General features: G+C 43.2%; 1 protein-coding gene across 2 annotated transcripts in view; it reads right to left on the reverse strand.

The window, feature by feature from the left end:
• Positions 1 to 12,199: 12,199 nt before the first annotated feature.
• The window catches only part of LOC133577912 (netrin receptor UNC5D-like), a 771,105-nt gene continuing 764,110 nt past the window's right edge, over positions 12,200 to 19,194 (reverse strand). For both annotated transcript variants that reach the window (XM_061932037.1, XM_061932038.1), the window contains one exon: positions 12,200 to 12,768. In XM_061932037.1, coding sequence (XP_061788021.1) covers positions 12,576 to 12,768 — 193 coding nt within the window. In that variant the 3' untranslated portion in view covers positions 12,200 to 12,575. The remainder of the gene's footprint in view (positions 12,769 to 19,194) is intronic.

Genomic DNA, 19,194 nt, shown 5'->3' on the forward strand with positions numbered 1-19,194 from the left:
CGACCCAACTCTCTCGTTTGAGTCACACATTAAGAGTGTTACTAAAACGGCCTTCTTTCATCTCCGTAATATCGCTAAAATTCATTCTATTTTATCTACTAGCGACGCTGAGATCATTATTCATGCGTTCGTTACGTCTCGTCTCGACTATTGTAACGTATTATTTTCGGGGCTCCCTATGTCTAGCATTAAAAAATTACAGTTGGTACAAAATGCGGCTGCTAGACTTTTGACAAGAACAAGAAAGTTTGATCTTATTACGCCTATACTGGCTCACCTGCACTGGCTTCCTGTGCACTTAAGATGTGACTTTAAGGTTTTACTACTTACGTATAAAATACTACACGGTCTAGCTCCGTCCTATCTTGTCGATTGCATTGTACCATATGTCCCGGCAAGAAATCTGCGTTCAAAGAACTCCGGCTTATTAGTGATTCCCAGAGCCCAAAAAAAGTCTGCGGGCTATAGAGCGTTTTCTATTCGGGCTCCAGTACTATGGAATGCCCTCCCGGTAACAATTAGAGATGCTACCTCAGTAGAAGCATTTAAGTCCCATCTTAAAACTCATTTGTATACTCTAGCCTTTAAATAGCCCCCCTGTTAGACCAGTTGATCTGCCGTTTCTTTTCTTTTCTCCTCTGCTCCCCTTTTCCTTGAGGGGGGGGGGGGGGGGGGGGGGGGGGGGCACAGGTCCGGTGGCCATGGATGAAGTGCTGGCTGTCCAGAGTCGGGACCCGGGGTGGACCGCTCGCCTGTGCATCGGCTGGGAACATCTCTGCGCTGCTGACCCGTCTCCGCTCGGGATGGTGTCCTGCTGGCCCCACTATGGACTGGACTCTTACTATTATGTTGGATCCACTATGGACTGGACTCTCACAATATTATGTCAGACCCACTCGACATCCATTGCTTTCGGTCTCCCCTAGAGGGGGGGGGGTTACCCACATATGCGGTCCTCTCCAAGGTTTCTCATAGTCATTCACATCGACGTCCCACTGGGGTGAGTTTTTCCTTGCCCTTATGTGGGCTTTGTACCGAGGATGTCGTTGTGGCTTGTGCAGCCCTTTGAGACACTTGTGATTTAGGGCTATATAAATAAAGATTGATTGATTGATTGATTATTCCTTTCATGAAAATGCATATATACAAGCCACGTACAGTTCACACTTTCATTGTTTTTTGTTGTTGTTTCTTATACATTTCCATGATCACAAAGGAGCAGATGGAAGAATAATATTCTTATATTTATCTGCCCCCTTTTTTAACACAAATTATTTTAGAGGACTTTATCACTGTTCCCTCCACCAACATACATTTTAATTTTCGTTTAAGCATTTTCACAGAGGGTATGGGGTATCGGACTGTCTGATTATGGCGGTCCGCTCCCCGTATGATCAGTGTCAGAGTTTGGTCATCATTGCCGGTAAGTAAGTAAGTCGGACCCGTTTCCAGTGAGGGTTCTGCCAAGGCTGCCCTTTGTCACCGATTCTGTTCATAACTTTTATGAACAGAATTTCTAGGCGCAGTCAGGGCGTTGAGGGGATCCCGTTTAGTGGCTGCAGGATTAGGTCTCTGCTTTTTGAAGATGATGTGGTCCTGATGGCTTCATCTGGCCAGGATCTTCAGCTCTCACTGGATCGGTTCGCAGCCGAGTGTGAAGCGACTGGGATGAGAATCAGCACCTCCAAGTCTGAGTCCGTGGTTCTTTGCCAGGGTGGAGTGCCATCTCCAAGTTGGGGAGGAGATCTTGCCCCAAGTGGAGGAGTTCAAGTAGCTAGGAGTCTTGTTCACGAGTGAGGGAAGAGTGGATCGTGATATCGACAGGCGGATCGGAAGGCAAAGCTCTCAATTTACCGGTCGATCTACGTTCCCATCCTCACCTATGGTCATGAGCTTTGGGTTATGACCGAAAGGACAAGATCACGGGTACAAGCGGCCGAAATGAGTTTCCTCCGCCGGGTGGCGGGGCTCTCCCTTAGAGATAGGGTGAGAAGCTCTGTCATCCGGGGGGAGCTCAAAGTAAAGCCGCTGCTCCTCCACATGGGGAGGAGCCAGATGAGGTGGTTCGGGCATCTGGTCAGGATGCCACCTGTACCCCTCTCTAAGAAGGTGTTTAGGACACGTCTGACCGGTAGGAGGCCACGGGGAAGACCCAGGACACATTGGGAAGACTATGTCTCCCGGCTGGCCTGGGAACGCCTCGGGATCCCCCGGGAGGAGCTGGACGAAGTGGCTGAGGAGAAGGAAGTCTAGGATTCTCTGCTTAGGCTGCTGTCCCCACGACCCGACCTCGGATAAGCGGAAGAAAATGGATGGCATTTTCACAACGACACGTCCAATCAAAATGAAAAAATCAGTTTGATATAATGCCTGTTGTCACTTTTTGTAACTCTTTTTGAATTCAAAAATATTCTTGCAACTTTTTAAGTCTTTCTTTAGAGAATTCCATGCTTTCACACCAGCAACAGACAAGCATATTTGTTTCAAGTTTATTTGCGCTCTTGGATGTTTAAAGTCATCTGTGGTTCTCATCTTCAGACGTGAACACGAATAACTTTTGTAAGTCCTTCGGAAGAACTTTATTTCTAGCTTTGAACATCACCAATAGAGTATGCAATTCTACAATGGCTTTTAGTTTGAATAATCCTGACCCATAGGCGCCGATCCCGTGGGTGCTTCGGGGTCCGAGCACCCACGGACAATGCCTAGCACCCACGTGGGATTGATGGCAAATTCTGTCTCACTACCAAGCAAAAAACGCGCATGTTTTGGGTTCTATACTTAAGTCCTATTATTGTAAAGTAACACTACTCTTACAATGTTTGGGTACTCTACCCACCTCTGCTCATAATTATTACAATTTTTTTCATTTTCCAGTTGGCAGATTCATTCCCATTCAGTTTGCAACTGTTTCATTTCATATTTACAATGTGAACAACATATATCATAACAACTATTAAATGTTAAATATATCGATTAGCCATTGTTGACCCTTTTCTGAGTTATGTATCAACAGCTGATGATAATATAATTAAGTTAAAGTTAAAAAGTTAAAGTACCAATGATTGTTACACACACACTAGGTGTGGTGAAATTTGTCCTCTGCATTTGACCCATCCCCTTGTTCACCCCCTGGGAGGTGAGGGGAGCTGTGGGCAGCAGCGGTGGCCACGCCCGGGAATCATTTTTGGTGATTTAACCCCCAATTTCAACCCTTGATGCTGAGTGCCAAGCAGGGAGGTAATGGGTCCAATTTTTTTTATAGTCTTTGGTATGACTCGGCCGGGGTTTGAACTCACAACCTACCGATCTCAGGGCGGACACTCTAACCACTAGGCCACTGAGTAGTAGTAATAATGATAATAGTGTTGGCCTTTATAGAACACAAGGATTGGGCTAAAAATTAGGGCTCTGGCTGCAGTGCCCTCTGCTGGTTGTTAAGGGGAGTGTGTAGGTCACATTTATTTGTGCATCTGGTTTGTGGGAGGAATGTCTCATCGACACAAAAGCAAAAAAGCGATCCACATATGCAAATTCAATACAAATAGAAATACAAAATCAAGCAAATTTATATTCAAATCTCAAAAATATATTTACAAATATACGTTTATTTATACAAATTTTTGATTTATTTGTATGTCACATTTTTATATTTATACATTTTATTTGTATGTATTTTCAAATCTCAAAAATATATTTACAAATACGCGTTTATTTATACAAATTATTAATTTATTTGTATAGCCATCCATCCATTTTCTACCGCTTGTCCCTTTTGGGGTCGCGGGGGGTGCTGGAGCCTATCTCAGCTGCATTCGGGCGGAAGGCGGGGTACACCCTGGACAAGTCGCCACCTCATCATATTTGTATTTGTATATTTATTAATATATGCATATGTATTAACATCATATTGATATATACAAGTTGATGTGAGACAATTCTACTTCCATAAGAAGCATCCTTTTTGCCTTGAAGTCATGATTGTTGCAGAGCAAAGTGACGACAGAACTGACCGCAAATGTGTTGCAACGATTTCACACAGAAAATGAAAGCAGATTGGGGAAGTTCCTATGAAAACACCGCATGTCATTTTTAACGATATCCTCCTGTCCACTGATTCTGGTAAATATGTTGTCCTGGTGCTTTTAGATCTGTCTGCTGCGTTCGACACCGTCGACCACGCCACCTTAATCACTCGTCTTGAGAACTGTGTGGGCATTAAGGGCGTCGCCCTCAACTGGTTCCGGTCGTACCTAACCGACAGGAGTTTTTGTGTAAAAGTAGACAGTTTTATGTCGTCCACAGCTCCTTTACCACATGGGGTCCCCCAGGGCTCAATCCTTGCCCCAATTTGATTTGCGCTTTACCTTCTCCCCCTTGGTTCTATTTTTAGGAAGTACAGTATTGCATTTCATTTTTATGCCGATGATTGCCAGATTTATTTTCCCATGGCACAAAATAACACGGTTCAACGTGTTATTGACTGCCTGCACGACATCAAAGTCTGGCTTTCAGCTAACTTCCTGAGCCTAAATGAAGATAAAACAGAAGTTATGTTGTTCGGTCCAAGTCGCTCTCCCTCCCCCAACGTTGACCTCGGCACTCTGACCCCGTATCTCAGCGACTCTGTCACAAACCTGGGGGTAAAGTTTGACTCAGATTTTAAATTCGAAAAACAAATCAGCAGCGTCGTTCAAAAAAGCTTTTATCAATTACGCCAAATAGCGAAAGTGAAACCGCTTCTATCAAGACATGATCTTGAGAAATTAATCCACGCTTTTATCTCGACTCGTCTTGACTACTGTAATGCCCTGTATGTTGGCATTAGCCAGGCCTCCCTCGCCCGCCTGCAGCTCGTGCAGAACTCTGCTGCTCGTCTGCTAACACAGACCCGCAGACGTGAGCACATCACCCCTATTTTAGCGTCCCTTCACTGACTCCCTGTGCGTTACCGAATACATTTTAAACTCCTTTTATTTGTTTTTAAATGTCTAAACAACCTCGCGCCAACCTATCTCTCCGACCTCCTTCAGCCTTACTGCCCCACCCGATCCTTAAGATCAGCCGATCAGCTGCTGTTGACGGTCCCTGACACAAGGCTGAAGCTTAGAGGTGACAGAGCTTTCGCCGTTGCTGCTCCCAAGCTCTGGAACGACCTACCCCTGAGTGTTAGACAAGCCTCCTCTCTTCCTGTTTTTAAATCTCTCTTAAAAACATACTTTTATTCCATGGCTTTTAACACTGAGTGATATCCATCCTGCAATGGCGCCCCATAATACACCTGCTGTGATCCTGTTTTTATGTTTTTATGTTTTTATTAATTCTATTTTAATTATTTATTTTTTATCGTGTTCTGTTTGTGTTGTGTTGTGTTTGCTCGGTACTCGTTTTATCTTTTAACCTGCTCATTGTACAGCACTTTGGCTACCCCTGTGGTAAATTTTAAATGTGCTCTATAAATAAAGTTGATTTGATTTGATTTGATGTCACATGTTGACAGCCAATGAAATCCCAGTTTTTCGTGGTTTTGCAACAAAACAATCAGGAAACAAAGACGAGCGTCCATGCAGGGGCAAAACGAGCTGAAAGTGAAATCAAAGTCAGTTCAAAACTAAAGTGGCACACTTTATACAAAAGAGAAATCCTTCCTGGTAGTTTGTGGGACACTGACCTCATTTATTAAAGCTAAAGAAATATCATTTTCATTTGAGCAAAAAGTGCTGCCAGTGACATCAGAGCGACGATACCAGCTGACGGTGTAGCTCGGTTGGTAGAGTGGCCGTGCCAGCAACTTGAGGGTTCCAGGTTTCGTTGGACTTGCTTCGTTGGACTAGACTGCCGTTGTGTCCTTGGGCAAGACACTTTACCCACCTGCCCCCAGTGCCACCCACACTGGTTTAAATGTAACTTAGATATTGGGTTTCACTATGTAAAAGCGCTATGAGTCACTAGAGAAAAGCGCTATATAAATATAATTCACTTCACTTTCCAATGGAAACTAACTTTTTTACTTCCTTTTTGGAACAAAATCCTCATGTTATTAAATATTCTTATCGTAGCACATTTTGCACTTGGCGGCCCTGCTGACAGATTGCCAACTCATTGTCCCGAATTTCCACCCGGACAACAATATTGGGGGCGTGCCTTAAAGGGGAACATTATCACCAGACCTATGTAAGCGTCAATATATACCTTAATGTTGCAGAAAAAAGACCTTTTTTTTTTTAACCGATTTCCGAACTCTAAATCGGTGAATTTTGGCGAATTAAACGCCTTTCTATTATTCGCTCTCGGAGCGATGACGTCACAACATCAGGAAGCAATCCGCCATTTTCTCAAACACCGAGTCAAATCAGCTCTGTTATTTTCCGTTTTTTCGATTGTTTTCCGTACCTTGGAGACATCATACCTTGTCGGAGGGTGTAACAACACGAACAGGGACGGATTCAAGTTGCACCAGTGGCCCAAAGATGCGAAAGTGGCAAGAAATTGGACGTTTGTTCCGCACACTTTACCGACGAAAGCTATGCTACGACAGAGATGGCAAGAATGTGTGGATATCCTGCGACACTCAAAGCAGATGCATTTCCAACGATAAAGTCAAAGAAATCTGCCGCCAGACCCCCATTGAATCTGCCGGAGTGTGTGAGCAATTCAGGGACAAAGGACCTCGGTAGCACGGCAAGCAATGGCGGCAGTTTGTTCCCGCAGACGAGCGAGCTAAACCCCCTGGATGTCTTGGCTCACACCGTCCCGAAGATGATCAAGAGAAGAATATCGACCTTAGCTTCCCTGCCCTGCTGACATGAGGGTATGTCTACAGAATATATTAATTGATGAAAATTGGGCTGTCTGCACTCTCAAAGTGCATGTTGTTGCCAAATGTATTTCATATGCTGTAAACCTAGTTCATAGTTGTTAGTTTCCTTTAATGCCAAACAAACACATACCAATCGTTGGTTAGAAGGCGATCGCCGAATTCGTCCTCGCTTTCTCCCGTGTCGCTGGCTGTCGTGTCGTTTTCGTCGGTTTCGCTTGCATACGGTTCAAACCGATATGGCTCAATAGCTTCAGTTTCTTCTTCAATTTCGTTTTCGCTACCTGCCTCCACACTACAACCATCCGTTTCAATACATTCGTAATCTGTTGAATCGCTTAAGCCGCTGAAATCAGAGTCTGAATCCGAGCTAATGTCGCTATAGTTTGATCATATTACGCCTATACTGGCTCACCTGCACTGGCTTCCTGTGCACTTAAGATGTGACTTTAAGGTTTTACTACTTACGTATAAAATACTGCACGGTCTAGCTCCGTCCTATCTTGTCGATTGCATTGTACCATATGTCCCGGCAAGAAATCTGCGTTAAAAGAACTCCGGCTTATTAGTGATTCCCAGAGCCCAAAAAAAGTCTGCGGGCTATAGAGCGTTTTCTATTCGGGCTCCAGTACTATGGAATGCCCTCCCGGTAACAATTAGAGATGCTACCTCAGTAGAAGCATTTAAGTCCCATCTTAAAACTCATTTGTATACTCTAGCCTTTAAATAGCCCCCCTGTTAGACCAGTTGATCTGCCGTTTCTTTTCTTTTCTCCTCTGCTCCCCTTTTCCTTGAGGGGGGGGGGGCACAGGTCCGGTGGCCATGGATGAAGTGCTGGCTATCCAGAGTCGGGACCCGGGGTGGACCGCTCGCCTGTGCATCGGCAGGGAACATCTCTGCGCTGCTGACCCGTCTCCGCTCGGGATGGTGTCCTGCTGGCCCCACTATGGACTGGACTCTTACTATTATGTTGGATCCACTATGGACTGGACTCTCACAATATTATGTCAGACCCACTCGACATCCATTGCTTTCGGTCTCCCCTAGAGGGGGGGGGGTTACCCACATATGCGGTCCTCTCCAAGGTTTCTCATAGTCATTCACATCGACGTCCCACTGGGGTGAGTTTTTCCTTGCCCGTATGTGGGCTTTGTACCGAGGATGTCGTTGTGGCTTGTGCAGCCCTTTGAGACACTTGTGATTTAGGGCTATATAAATAAAGATTGATTGATTGATTGATTGATATCTTGCTGTTCTATGCGCCATGTTTGTTTGTGTTGGCATCACTATGTGACGTCACAGGAAAATGGACGGGTGTATATAACGATGGTTAAAATCAGGCACTTTTAAGCTTTTTTTAGGGATATTGCGTGATGGGTAAAATTTTGGAAAAAACTTCGAAAAATATAATAAGCCACTGGGAACTGATTTTTAATGGTTTTAACCATTCTGAAATTGTGATAATGTTCCCCTTTAAAGGCACTGCCTTTAGCGTCGCCTCTCACCTGAAAAGGAGACTATTATATATGTCTTCGTTATCCATAGGTTTATCTATAACCCATAAAGTAGGCAGGCACGGATATATTTCTCAGCGTGTGTTTATTCCAGCCGGCACGTTAATACACTGACACACAACACCTGGATTCCCATCATGCATTGCTTCAAAACTACGGCAAGTAGTAATGTCCAAAAACATAACAGAGCAGGAGAACGAAGAAGAGACATGGCGACGACGAGTAAGAAGAAGTACGCTTGCAAGTTTCAAAATGATTGGGAAAATTTTTTTTCAGTTAATCCAGGACAGCGCTGCCTGCACAATTTGTATATCAGACTTCTCCATTGGACATGGTGGACCAACGGATATACCAGGGGTCGGCAACCTTTACCAATCAAAGAGCCATTTTGACCCGTTTTACTAATTCAAGAAAACAATGGGAGCCACAAAACTCTTTTGAAATTTAAAATGAAATAACACTGAATACAAAGTTTGTTTTTTTTGCTTTGTGCTAAGTATAAACCAGACGAGACGTTATTTTGCGGCCTGCACTTTAATATAAAAAATGTATGTTAGCGCGGCCCGCGAGTTTTATATAAATAGCGCTTGACAGCGTCATACTTGCCAACCCTCCCGATTTTACCGGGAGACTCCCGAAGTTCAGTGCAACTATTCTATCGGATGTCTGCTGATTTTCACTTCAACAACATTAATAAGGGCGTGCCGTGATGGCACTGTCTTTCGCGCCTTCTACAGCCTGTACTAACAGCATGCCAGTCCAGTTACATGTTGTATGAAGCTTCTGCAGACACACATGAGTGACTGCAAGGCATACTTAGTCAACGGCCATACAGGTTACACTGAGGGTGGCCGTATAAAACAACTTTAACACTCTCACTAATATGCTACCACCAAGCCCCGCCCCCCCTCCCCTCCGTGCGTCGGTTGAGGTGGGCGGGGTTTGGTGGTAGCGGGGGTGTATAATGTAGCCCGGAAGAGTTAGTGCTGCATGGGATTCTGGGTATTTGTTCTGTTGTGTTTATGTTGTCTCACGGTGTGGATGTTCTGCCGAAATGTGTTTGTCATTCTTTTTTGGTGTGGGTTCACATTGTGGCGCATATTAGTAAGAGTGTTAAAGTTGTTTTATGCGACCACCGTCAGTGTAACCTGTATGGTTGTTGACTAAGTATGCCTTGCAGTCACGTACGTGTGTTGGTCAAAGCCCGCACACAACATGTGACTGGGCCTGCACGCAGATAGTGTAAAATCTAACGCTAAAGGCACCGCCATAACGGCACGCCCTCAATATTGTTGCCCCGGGAGATTTTCGGTAGAGGCACTGAAATTCGAAAGTCTCCTGGAAAAATCGGGAGGGTCAGCTAGTACGCAGCTGAGCCGCATCAGAGTGATCAAAGAGCCGCGGGTTGCTGACCCCTGGGATATACTCATTCATGAATGGATTATTTATATCCATCCATCCATTTTCTACCCTTTTGGGGTCACTGGAGCCTATCTCAGCTGCATTCGGGCGGAAGGCGGGGTACACCCTGGACAAGTCGCCCACCTTATCACAGGGCCAACACTGATATACAGACAACATTCACACACTAGGGCCAATTTCTAGGACCAATTTAGTGTTGCCAATCAACCTATCCCCAGGTGCATGTCTTTGGAGGTGGGAGGAAGCCAGAGTACCCGGAGGGAACCCACGCAGTCACGGGGAGAACATGCAAACTCCACACAGAAAGATCCCGAGCCTGGAATTGAACTCAGGACGACTCAGGACCTTCGTATTGTGAGGCAGATGCACAAACCCAAACCCCTCTTCCACCGTGTAGCCTCGATTATTCATATATATATATGTATATATATATATATATATATATATATATATATATATATATATATATATATATATATATATATATATACATATGTCTTAATAAGGTTATCCAAAAAATAGTGCTCGATACCGTAGTAGAGCGCAATATATGTATGTGTGGGAAAAAAATCACAAGACTATTTCATCTCTACAGGCCTGTTTCATGAGGGGGGGTACCCTCAATCATCAGGAGATTTTAATGGGAGCATTCGCATACCATGGTTTATATAGGGCACAGAGTGGGTGGGTACAGGCTGGCCTAGGGGCGTGGTGATTGGCTCATGTGTTACCTAGGAGGTGTTTCCGTCTATGGCGGCATGTTGTTACAATTTCGCTGCGCTTGTTGAGGGATGACAGGTCTGGACGGTAAATAATAAACAGTTTCTCTTTCAAGCATAGGTTGCATCTTTTATTACCACTATTGTAAGGTGTGCTGGATGCAAGAATTTGCCATGTTATTGAATATTCAACATTATTGTCTTTGAGGTCCCAAATGTGTTTGCTGAGTTCTGTGGTATTTCGCAGGTTTTTGTTCCTGAAAGAAGCCTTGTGATTGTTCCATCTGGTTTTGAATTCACCCTCGGTTAATCCTACATATGTGTCGGATGTGTTAATGTCCTTGCGTATTACCTTAGATTGGTAGACAACTGATGTTTGTAAGCACCCCCCGTTGAGGGGGCAATCAGGTTTCTTTCGACAGTTACATGCTTTGTTGGTTTTGGAGTCGCTCTGACTGGGGGTCGACGGCTCATTTGCAATTGTTTTGTTGTGGTTTGAGATGATTTGTCGTATATTGTTCATGCAGCTCTAGCTCAATTTAATGTTGTTCTTGTTGAATACTTTTCTTAGGTTGTTGTCTTTGGGAAAGTGTTTGTCAATCAGATTGAGGAATTTGTGTCCAATGTTCGTTGAGACGTTTTTGCTGTATGGGGGGTTGTACCAGATGATGTCGTTTCGTTTTCTGTTCTTTTTTGGCTGGTTTCCTGGCGTGGGTTCATAGGTGAGGGTGAAATTGTATCCGCTTTCATCAAGGGCTTTTTGGTACGGGGGGGTTATTATATATATATATATATATATATATATATATATATATATATATATATATATATATATATATATAAAAATACTTGAAAATATATGCCGTATTTTTCGGACTATAAATCGCAGTTTTTTTCATAGTTTGGCCGGGCTTCAGTGCGATTTATATATGTTTTTTTTTCCTTCTTTATTATGCATTTTCGGCAGGTGCGACTTATACTCCGGTGCGACTTATACTCCGAAAAATACGGTACTTATTCAACATATATATATATATATATATATATATACAGTATATATATATATATATATATTTTTTTTTTGGTGATTTAATCCCCAATTCCAACCCTTGATGCTGAGTGCCAACCGCCCGTCCGAGCACCCACTGGCAGAACTGTAAATCGGCGCCTATGTCCTGACCTATCGGAGAAATACGGCAAAAAATGTTTAGGATTTTACCGATAGGGGACGGCGTGGCGCAGTTGGGAGAGTGGCCGTGCCAGCAACCTGAGGGTTCCTGGTTCAATCCCCACCTTCTAACAACCTTGTTACGTCCGTTGTGTCCTTGAGCAAGACACTTTGCCCTTGCTCCCGATGGGTCGTGGTTAGGGCCTTGCATGGCAGCTCCTACCATCAGTGTGTGAATGGATGAATGTGGAAATAGTGTCAAAGCGCTTTGAGTACCTTGAAGGTAGAAAAGCGCTATACAAGTATAACCCATTTACCATTTAAAATGAAAAAAAAAATAGATGCAGCTCGATATGAGAGTACAAATTGTAACGGCGTAGCAGGGAAAAGAGGCGACAGACTTGGACACAAAGCCACTTTATTAATCCGTTTGGAGCAAGTGGGCCAGCTTCTGGTTCTGATTGGGGGGTGAGGAGATGTGGGTGGGGGCAAGGGGGCGTCCACAAGCAAACACATTTCAACCAGCAGCGACAACTTGTTAAAAAAAAAAAAATACCATGACGACGCGTTCGCTATCCCTCGGCAGCAACGTCCACTCCTCAGCGCTAAGCATCGGCGTTCCTTCCGTCTGTTCTGAACTCCCGTTTCCGCACGATGAAAGACACGACGTAGAAAGGGGGGGGGGGAAAAAACGAAGGAATGACAGCAATGACGTCACACTAAACGCGGGGACCGCCCCTCGGGAAGTCACTGGCGTCCATCGCCTCCAAGACAGTGGTCTCACCCGTGGTCCAAAACACCAACGTACCTCGGGCTCAGTGTCAGTAGAAGAGCTCCCCGCTCGTGTGGGATCCCCCGGGGGTGGGGCCGAGGGAGTCCAGCGGCGGGAAGTCCGGCAGCGTTCATGCAGGTGAGAGTGGATCCCCCCCGACTCCTCAGTCTGCTGTCCTTGACAAGCCGAGGGAAGTCAGCCGCCCTTCGTCGCCGCTCCCGGGCGACTGGACTCTGCCGATCTCCTCCAGGGCGCTGGCCAGGGAGTCCAGGTCGCCTGACTCCTGGTGCTGAGCCTCCCACAGGCTCAGGATCACGGACGCCGGGCTCTCGTGGCGCCTGAAGTAGCTCAGGTTCCTGAGAAACGCAGGGACAGATAATTAGGTACATCTGGAAACTCAGGGGGTGGACAAAGTGTGGCCCCGGGGACCATTTGGAGCTTGTTTTTCGCTGTCACAATGGTAGAGGTGTGTAGTTCGTTTACTTAAGTCACTTTTTAGATTAATTTGATTAAAAAAATTCTGAAAAAGAAACGCTACTTTTACTCCACTACATTGAGTTTCATTCCGACAGTATTTATTTACATTATATTTATGTTAGTGCTGTCAAGTGATTCATTTTTAAAATCAGATTTCCATATTTTCCAGACTATAGAGCGCCCACTAAACTTAGAAGATACAAATATTTCCATATATTAGCTTTGATTGATTGATTGAGACTTTTAGTAGATTGCAAAGTACAGTACATATTCCGTACAATTGACCACTAAATAGCAGAGGTGTGGACTCGAGTCACATGACTTGGACTCGAGTCAGACTCGAGTCATGAATTTGATGACTTTAGACTCGACTTGACAAAATGTAAAAAGACTTTCAACTCGACTTAGACTTTAACATCAATGACTTGTGACTTCACTTGGACTTGAGCCTTTTGAATTGACATGACTTGACATGACTTGCTACTTTCCCCAAAACCCAAAGATGAAAAAGTTATTCGGGAGCGCTCCGTATTTTTCATTGTGTACTTGTCTATCAGCGTTGCGTGTTGTACTGAGCTCAGTACAACAGCCAATCAAATTAGATCTACTTTGTTTTCATCACACAGCATTCATCCAATCAAATTGCAGGACAACCAACGAAGAAGACATGTCCAAACCACACGCCAGTGAACAAAAAATGATACCTAAAATAATTTTGTTTGGGTATAAAAATTACGAGGTGGTCAACACAAAACGGTTTGCAGTATGCAACACATGCGGTTCGAAAATTACTGATGGAGAGGCAACAACTTCCAACTTCGTCCGCATATTATGGCAGGGGTGCGTTTTCCGGCACAACACCGGCACAACACCGGCATTTGAAGTTGCACAAAGAACGGTAAGTTTTGAATGTAAGATAACGTTTATTGGCTAAGTAACGTGACTTTTATTTGCTGTGTAGTTAAATCAGTGAGGCTGTAAACTCACTGCTAACGTTATAACGTTATTGCAAACACGGGAATCTGTTGCAGTTCACTACCTTATTCATACTTTTTGTTCAGTGATTTTTTTTAAGCAGGGTTACGTTAGTCAATATATCACACGTAACGTTAGACGGCGGTCAGCAGCACCGCATATTTTAGCCACCTAAAAAAAGACAAAAATAGTAAAATAAAGGTAAAATAAATACTACGCCCCCATCGTGCACAAATGACTGACAGACTCTTGGCTAATTTGGTCTTTTGCAGATGCAATGCAGCATAGGGCCCTGACATATAAAAAGTACAACTTTTTTGTTATGTTCACGTATATGTCATGTTTTTTCAATGTTAACACTTTTGTACAAATAAGTACATTTGCACTTTATTTTTTAATGTGTTTGTTCTGTAAAGGAATGAGTTAATGTTTAAAATGACTGGTTAATAGTGCTATTATAAAGTGCAATGTCAGCACAATTTTCTTTCCTGCAATTTAAAATGCACTTGTTTTAATAAATAAATACAGCGTTTGAAAAGCATACACAATCTGTGTTAATATATTAGTCTGTGGTTAAAAGGACTTGAAAGGACTCGAAACTCAAAATGCAGGACTTAGGACTTGACTTGAGACTTTCCAGTCTTGACTTTGGACTTGACTCGGGGCTTGCCTGTCTTGACTCGGGACTTGACTCGGACTTGAGGGCAAAGACTTGAGACTTACTTGTGACTTGCAAAACAATGACTTGGTCCCACCTCTGCTAAATAGTAACACCCGAATAAGTTTTTCAACTTGTTTAAGTCGGGGTCCACTTAAATTGATTCATGATACAGATATATACTATCATATATACTATCATCATAATACAGTCATCACACAAGATCATCACATTGAATTATTTACATTATTTACAATCGGGGTGTGGAGGGGGGGGGGGGGGGGGGGGGGGGGGGGGGGGGGGGTTAGGTTTGGTTGTTATCATCAGTCATCAACAATTGAGAACAGAGAAATGGATATTGGAACAGTGTAGGTCTGACTTGGTAGGATATGGACAGCAAGTAGTAGAGAGAGAGAGAGCGAGAGAGAGAGAGAGAGATGCATCGCTGCATCAAATAAGCCGCAGATATATACCTAGGGCTATATACTCCATATATTGCGGGTTTGTCTCTGTGCGATATAGAAAATGACTACATCGTGATATTCGAGTATACGTTCTCACGCAGTTGCTTTTAGCTGCGGGCATTACACTACAGGCTCTTCTCACTCTTTCTTGTCTCTCCTTCTCACAGACAGCAAGCGCACCTTCTTACATACGTCACATACGTATACGCCCTCGCGGAGCAGAGAGGCAGCATGGGTAACGTTAGCTGTGGTGCGAGTGGTAATACGAGAGAAAAAAGGTGCGAATATGGTAACAAATGAAGGAAGAATTAATTCCCAAGAAAAACAGCAGGGGGTCCATCGTCTGGCGGTGGTTCGGCTTCAAGTGGGAATATGTCGAACAGACAACCGTAACTTGTCAAGTGTGGGGCAAAAGTAGCATTACTGCTAATATGTAGCATCATTTGAAAAGTCACCCGCTAGAGAATAAGGAGTGCTTGAAACTCCGCATGTCAACATCTCCGTTCTGTGCCACACCAACAAAATGCAGAGGCAACCATTTCCAGATCAACACCGTATGAAAGAAATAGTCAACAACAGAAGGAGATAACGTCCGCAGGAACCTACCACATAGCTAAGGACATACACTATTTGATTTCCTATTATGCAGCTCATTTTTATTTGACAGTTATTGAAATATCTTGTGTGACATCATGCACAAAAGTGCACTTTATTTGTTTTAAACTATTGTAGTGGCGTTCTGTACAAAAAGTGCACTTTAATTTAGTGTTGTTTTGATATGTCATCTTAGTGACATCATGCACAAAAGTGCACTAATAGCTTGTTTTAAAATGTCTCTGACAATCTTGCACTTTCTGTTTTCAAATGACATGAATGTTTGTGCCACTGCTTAATAACTGTTTAATAAATACACTTCTGGTCAATTGACTTAGTTGTGATTTCCCTATCTGCATGTAAGTAAAAAAAAAAGAGAGCATATATTAATGCAGTATTAACAAGAATGTTTTAATGTAGACACATAGAATCATCATACTGCTGTGATTTTATCCATCAAGTGTTCATTCAAGGCTAAGGCAAAATATCGAGATATATATCGTGTATCGTGACATGGCCTAAAGATATTGAGATATTAAAAAAAGGCCATATCGCCCAGCCCCCTATATACCTGTACAAAATATTTGATTGTTTATTTACATACCTTAATTGTCGCCAAACGGTGCCTGTAACACAGCAGTAAAACGGCTATACAAACAAAACGGAAGTCATCGCCATGGACCCACTAGCGGCGGAAGCTAGCTCTCCAATCAGCGGTCCCCTCCAAGGTTTCACATTGTCATCCCATTGGGTTGAGTTTTTCCTTGCCCTGATGTGGGATCTGATCCGTCGTTGTGGCTTGTGCAGCCCTTTTAGACACTCTTGATTTAGGGCTATATAAATAAACTTTGATTGATTGATTGATAAACAGACTCAATAACTCCGCGGTGACGTTTCGGTGAATTTATGAAACTGAAACAACACAAAAAGAATGCCATTGTAAGTTAATAATTTGCAAATAATTATCAGCTAATGCTAACAACGCTAGCTTGAGTCCATGACGACAGCACATACAAATATGCATGAAAACACTCCTACAGACATCACACATGGGACGGTTTAGTTTATTAAGTATGAATAGTTTTAGCTATATTGTAAAACTTACAAACGTCGCTTGGATTGACGAACGATGAATTTTCGACAAATGTCGACAATAACATTACTCGACAATGGTCGTGACGTCATCACTCGTGTTTTTTTAAAAGCGGAAGTGGGTGACGCGCAAAAACAATGCCAGTGATAACATGTAAAGTTTGAGAACATACAGGTAAAAGCCAGTAAATTAGAATATTTTGAAAAACTGGATTTATTTCAGTAATTGCATTCAAAAGGTGTAACTTGTACATTATATTTATTCATTGCACACAGACTGATGCATTCAAATGTTTATTTCATTTAATTTTGATGATTTGAAGTGGCAACAAATGAAAATCCAAAATTCCGTGTGTCACAAAATTTGAATATTACTTAAGGCTAATACAAAAAAGGGATTTTTAGAAATGTTGGCCAACTGAAAAGTATGAAAATGAAAAATATGAGCATGTACAATACTCAATACTTGGTTGGAGCTCCTTTTGCCTCAATTACTGCGTTAATGCGGCGTGGCATGGAGTCGATGAGTTTCTGGCACTGCTCAGGTGTTATGAGAGCCCAGGTTGCTCTGATAGTGGCCTTCAACTCTTCTGCGTTTTTGGGTCTGGCATTCTGCATCTTCCTTTTCACAATACCCCACAGATTTTCTATGGGGCTAAGGTCAGGGGAGTTGGCGGGCCAATTTAGAACAGAAATACCATGGTCCGTAAACCAGGCACGGGTAGATGTCGCGCTGTGTGCAGGCGCCAAGTCCTGTTGGAACTTGAAATCTCCATAGAGCAGGTCAGCAGCAGGAAGCATGAAGTGCTCTAAAACTTGCTGGTAGACGGCTGCGTTGACCCTGGATCTCAGGAAACAGAGTGGACCGACACCAGCAGATGACATGGCACCCCAAACCATCACTGATGGTGGAAACTTTACACTAGACTTCAGGCAACGTGGATCCTGTGCCTCTCCTGTCTTCCTCCAGACTCTGGGACCTCGATTTCCAAAGGAAATGCAAAATTTGCATGGTTGGGTGATGGTTTGGGGTGCCATGTCATCTGCTGGTGTCGGTCCACTCTGTTTCCTGAGATCCAGGGTCAACGCAGCCGTCTACCAGCAAGTTTTAGAGCACTTCATGCTTCCTGCTGCTGACCTGCTCTATGGAGATGGAGATTTCAAGTTCCAACAGGACTTGGCGCCTGCACACAGCGCAAAATCTACCCGTGCCTGGTTTACGGACCATGGTATTTCTGTTCTAAATTGGCCCGCCAACTCCCCTGACCTTAGCCCCATAGAAAATCTGTGGGGTATTGTGAAAAGGAAGATGCAGAATGCCAGACCCAAAAACGCAGAAGAGTTGAAGGCCACTATCAGAGCAACCTGGGCTCTCATAACACCTGAGCAGTGCCAGAAACTCATCGACTCCATGCCACGCCGCATTAACGCAGTAATTGAGGCAAAAGGAGCTCCAACCAAGTATTGAGTATTGTACATGCTCATATTTTTCATTTTCATACTTTTCAGTTGGCCAACATTTCTAAAAATCCCTTTTTTCTATTAGCCTTAAGTAATATTCTAATTTTGTGACACACGGAATTTTGGATTTTCATTTGTTGCCACTTCAAATCATCAAAATTAAATGAAATAAACATTTGAATGCATCAGTCTGTGTGCAATGAATAAATATAATGTACAAGTTACACCTTTTGAATGCAATTACTGAAATAAATCAAGTTTTTCTAAATATTCTAATTTACTGGCTTTTACCTGTATCCTCTTATTCTTGTTAAAAACATGAATACCTCGCTCATTTTGTAAAGCTGGCCTTTTAAAGCCGAAGCACGATGTCGGGAGGGAGGATGCAGTCTTTGTAGGTAATAAACTTATTAGTAACAAAATTTCAGCTTTTTCTCATTACTTACGTCTTTTTTCTCACATTTTCACTGTTGTTTATTTGCTTGATTTTATTTTGCCGATGTTCTAAAGTAACAGTACTCTTACTCGAGTACAATTTTTGGCTACTCTGCCCACCTCTGCCCTATAGGCACATTCCAAAATTGAAATAAATTGATCATGTTATTAAATTATTGTCGTCATTCATACCAGTGTTTCTTAACCATTGTTGTTGGGCCGCCAAAAAAATGTGTTTCTAAGCTGTGGTCCGTACTGAGTTGTAATACACTTTTGCACCACTTGTGGCGTAATGACAATATTACACAAACAATAGACAGTAGAGATGCGCGGTTTGCGGACAAAACCGCGGAGTCCGCGGATTATCCGCGGATCGGGCGGATGAAATTAAAAAAAATAAGATTTTATCCGCGCGCGGGTCGGGTCGGGTGGATTAATTAGATATATATATATATATTTTTTTTTTTTTTTTTTGCGGGTGGCAGTTAAACCAATTCGGAAATATATATACATAGTTAAATGTTGTTACCCACATACGAAAAACGAGCAGGCACCTGCTGCATATGCCACAACAGAAGAAAAAAAAAGAAAAGAGATGGACACTTTTACGGAGCGGAGAAGGGACG

This window comes from Nerophis lumbriciformis, linkage group LG39 (assembly GCF_033978685.3).
Source record: "Nerophis lumbriciformis linkage group LG39, RoL_Nlum_v2.1, whole genome shotgun sequence".
NCBI classification, from domain to species: Eukaryota; Metazoa; Chordata; class Actinopteri; order Syngnathiformes; family Syngnathidae; genus Nerophis; species Nerophis lumbriciformis.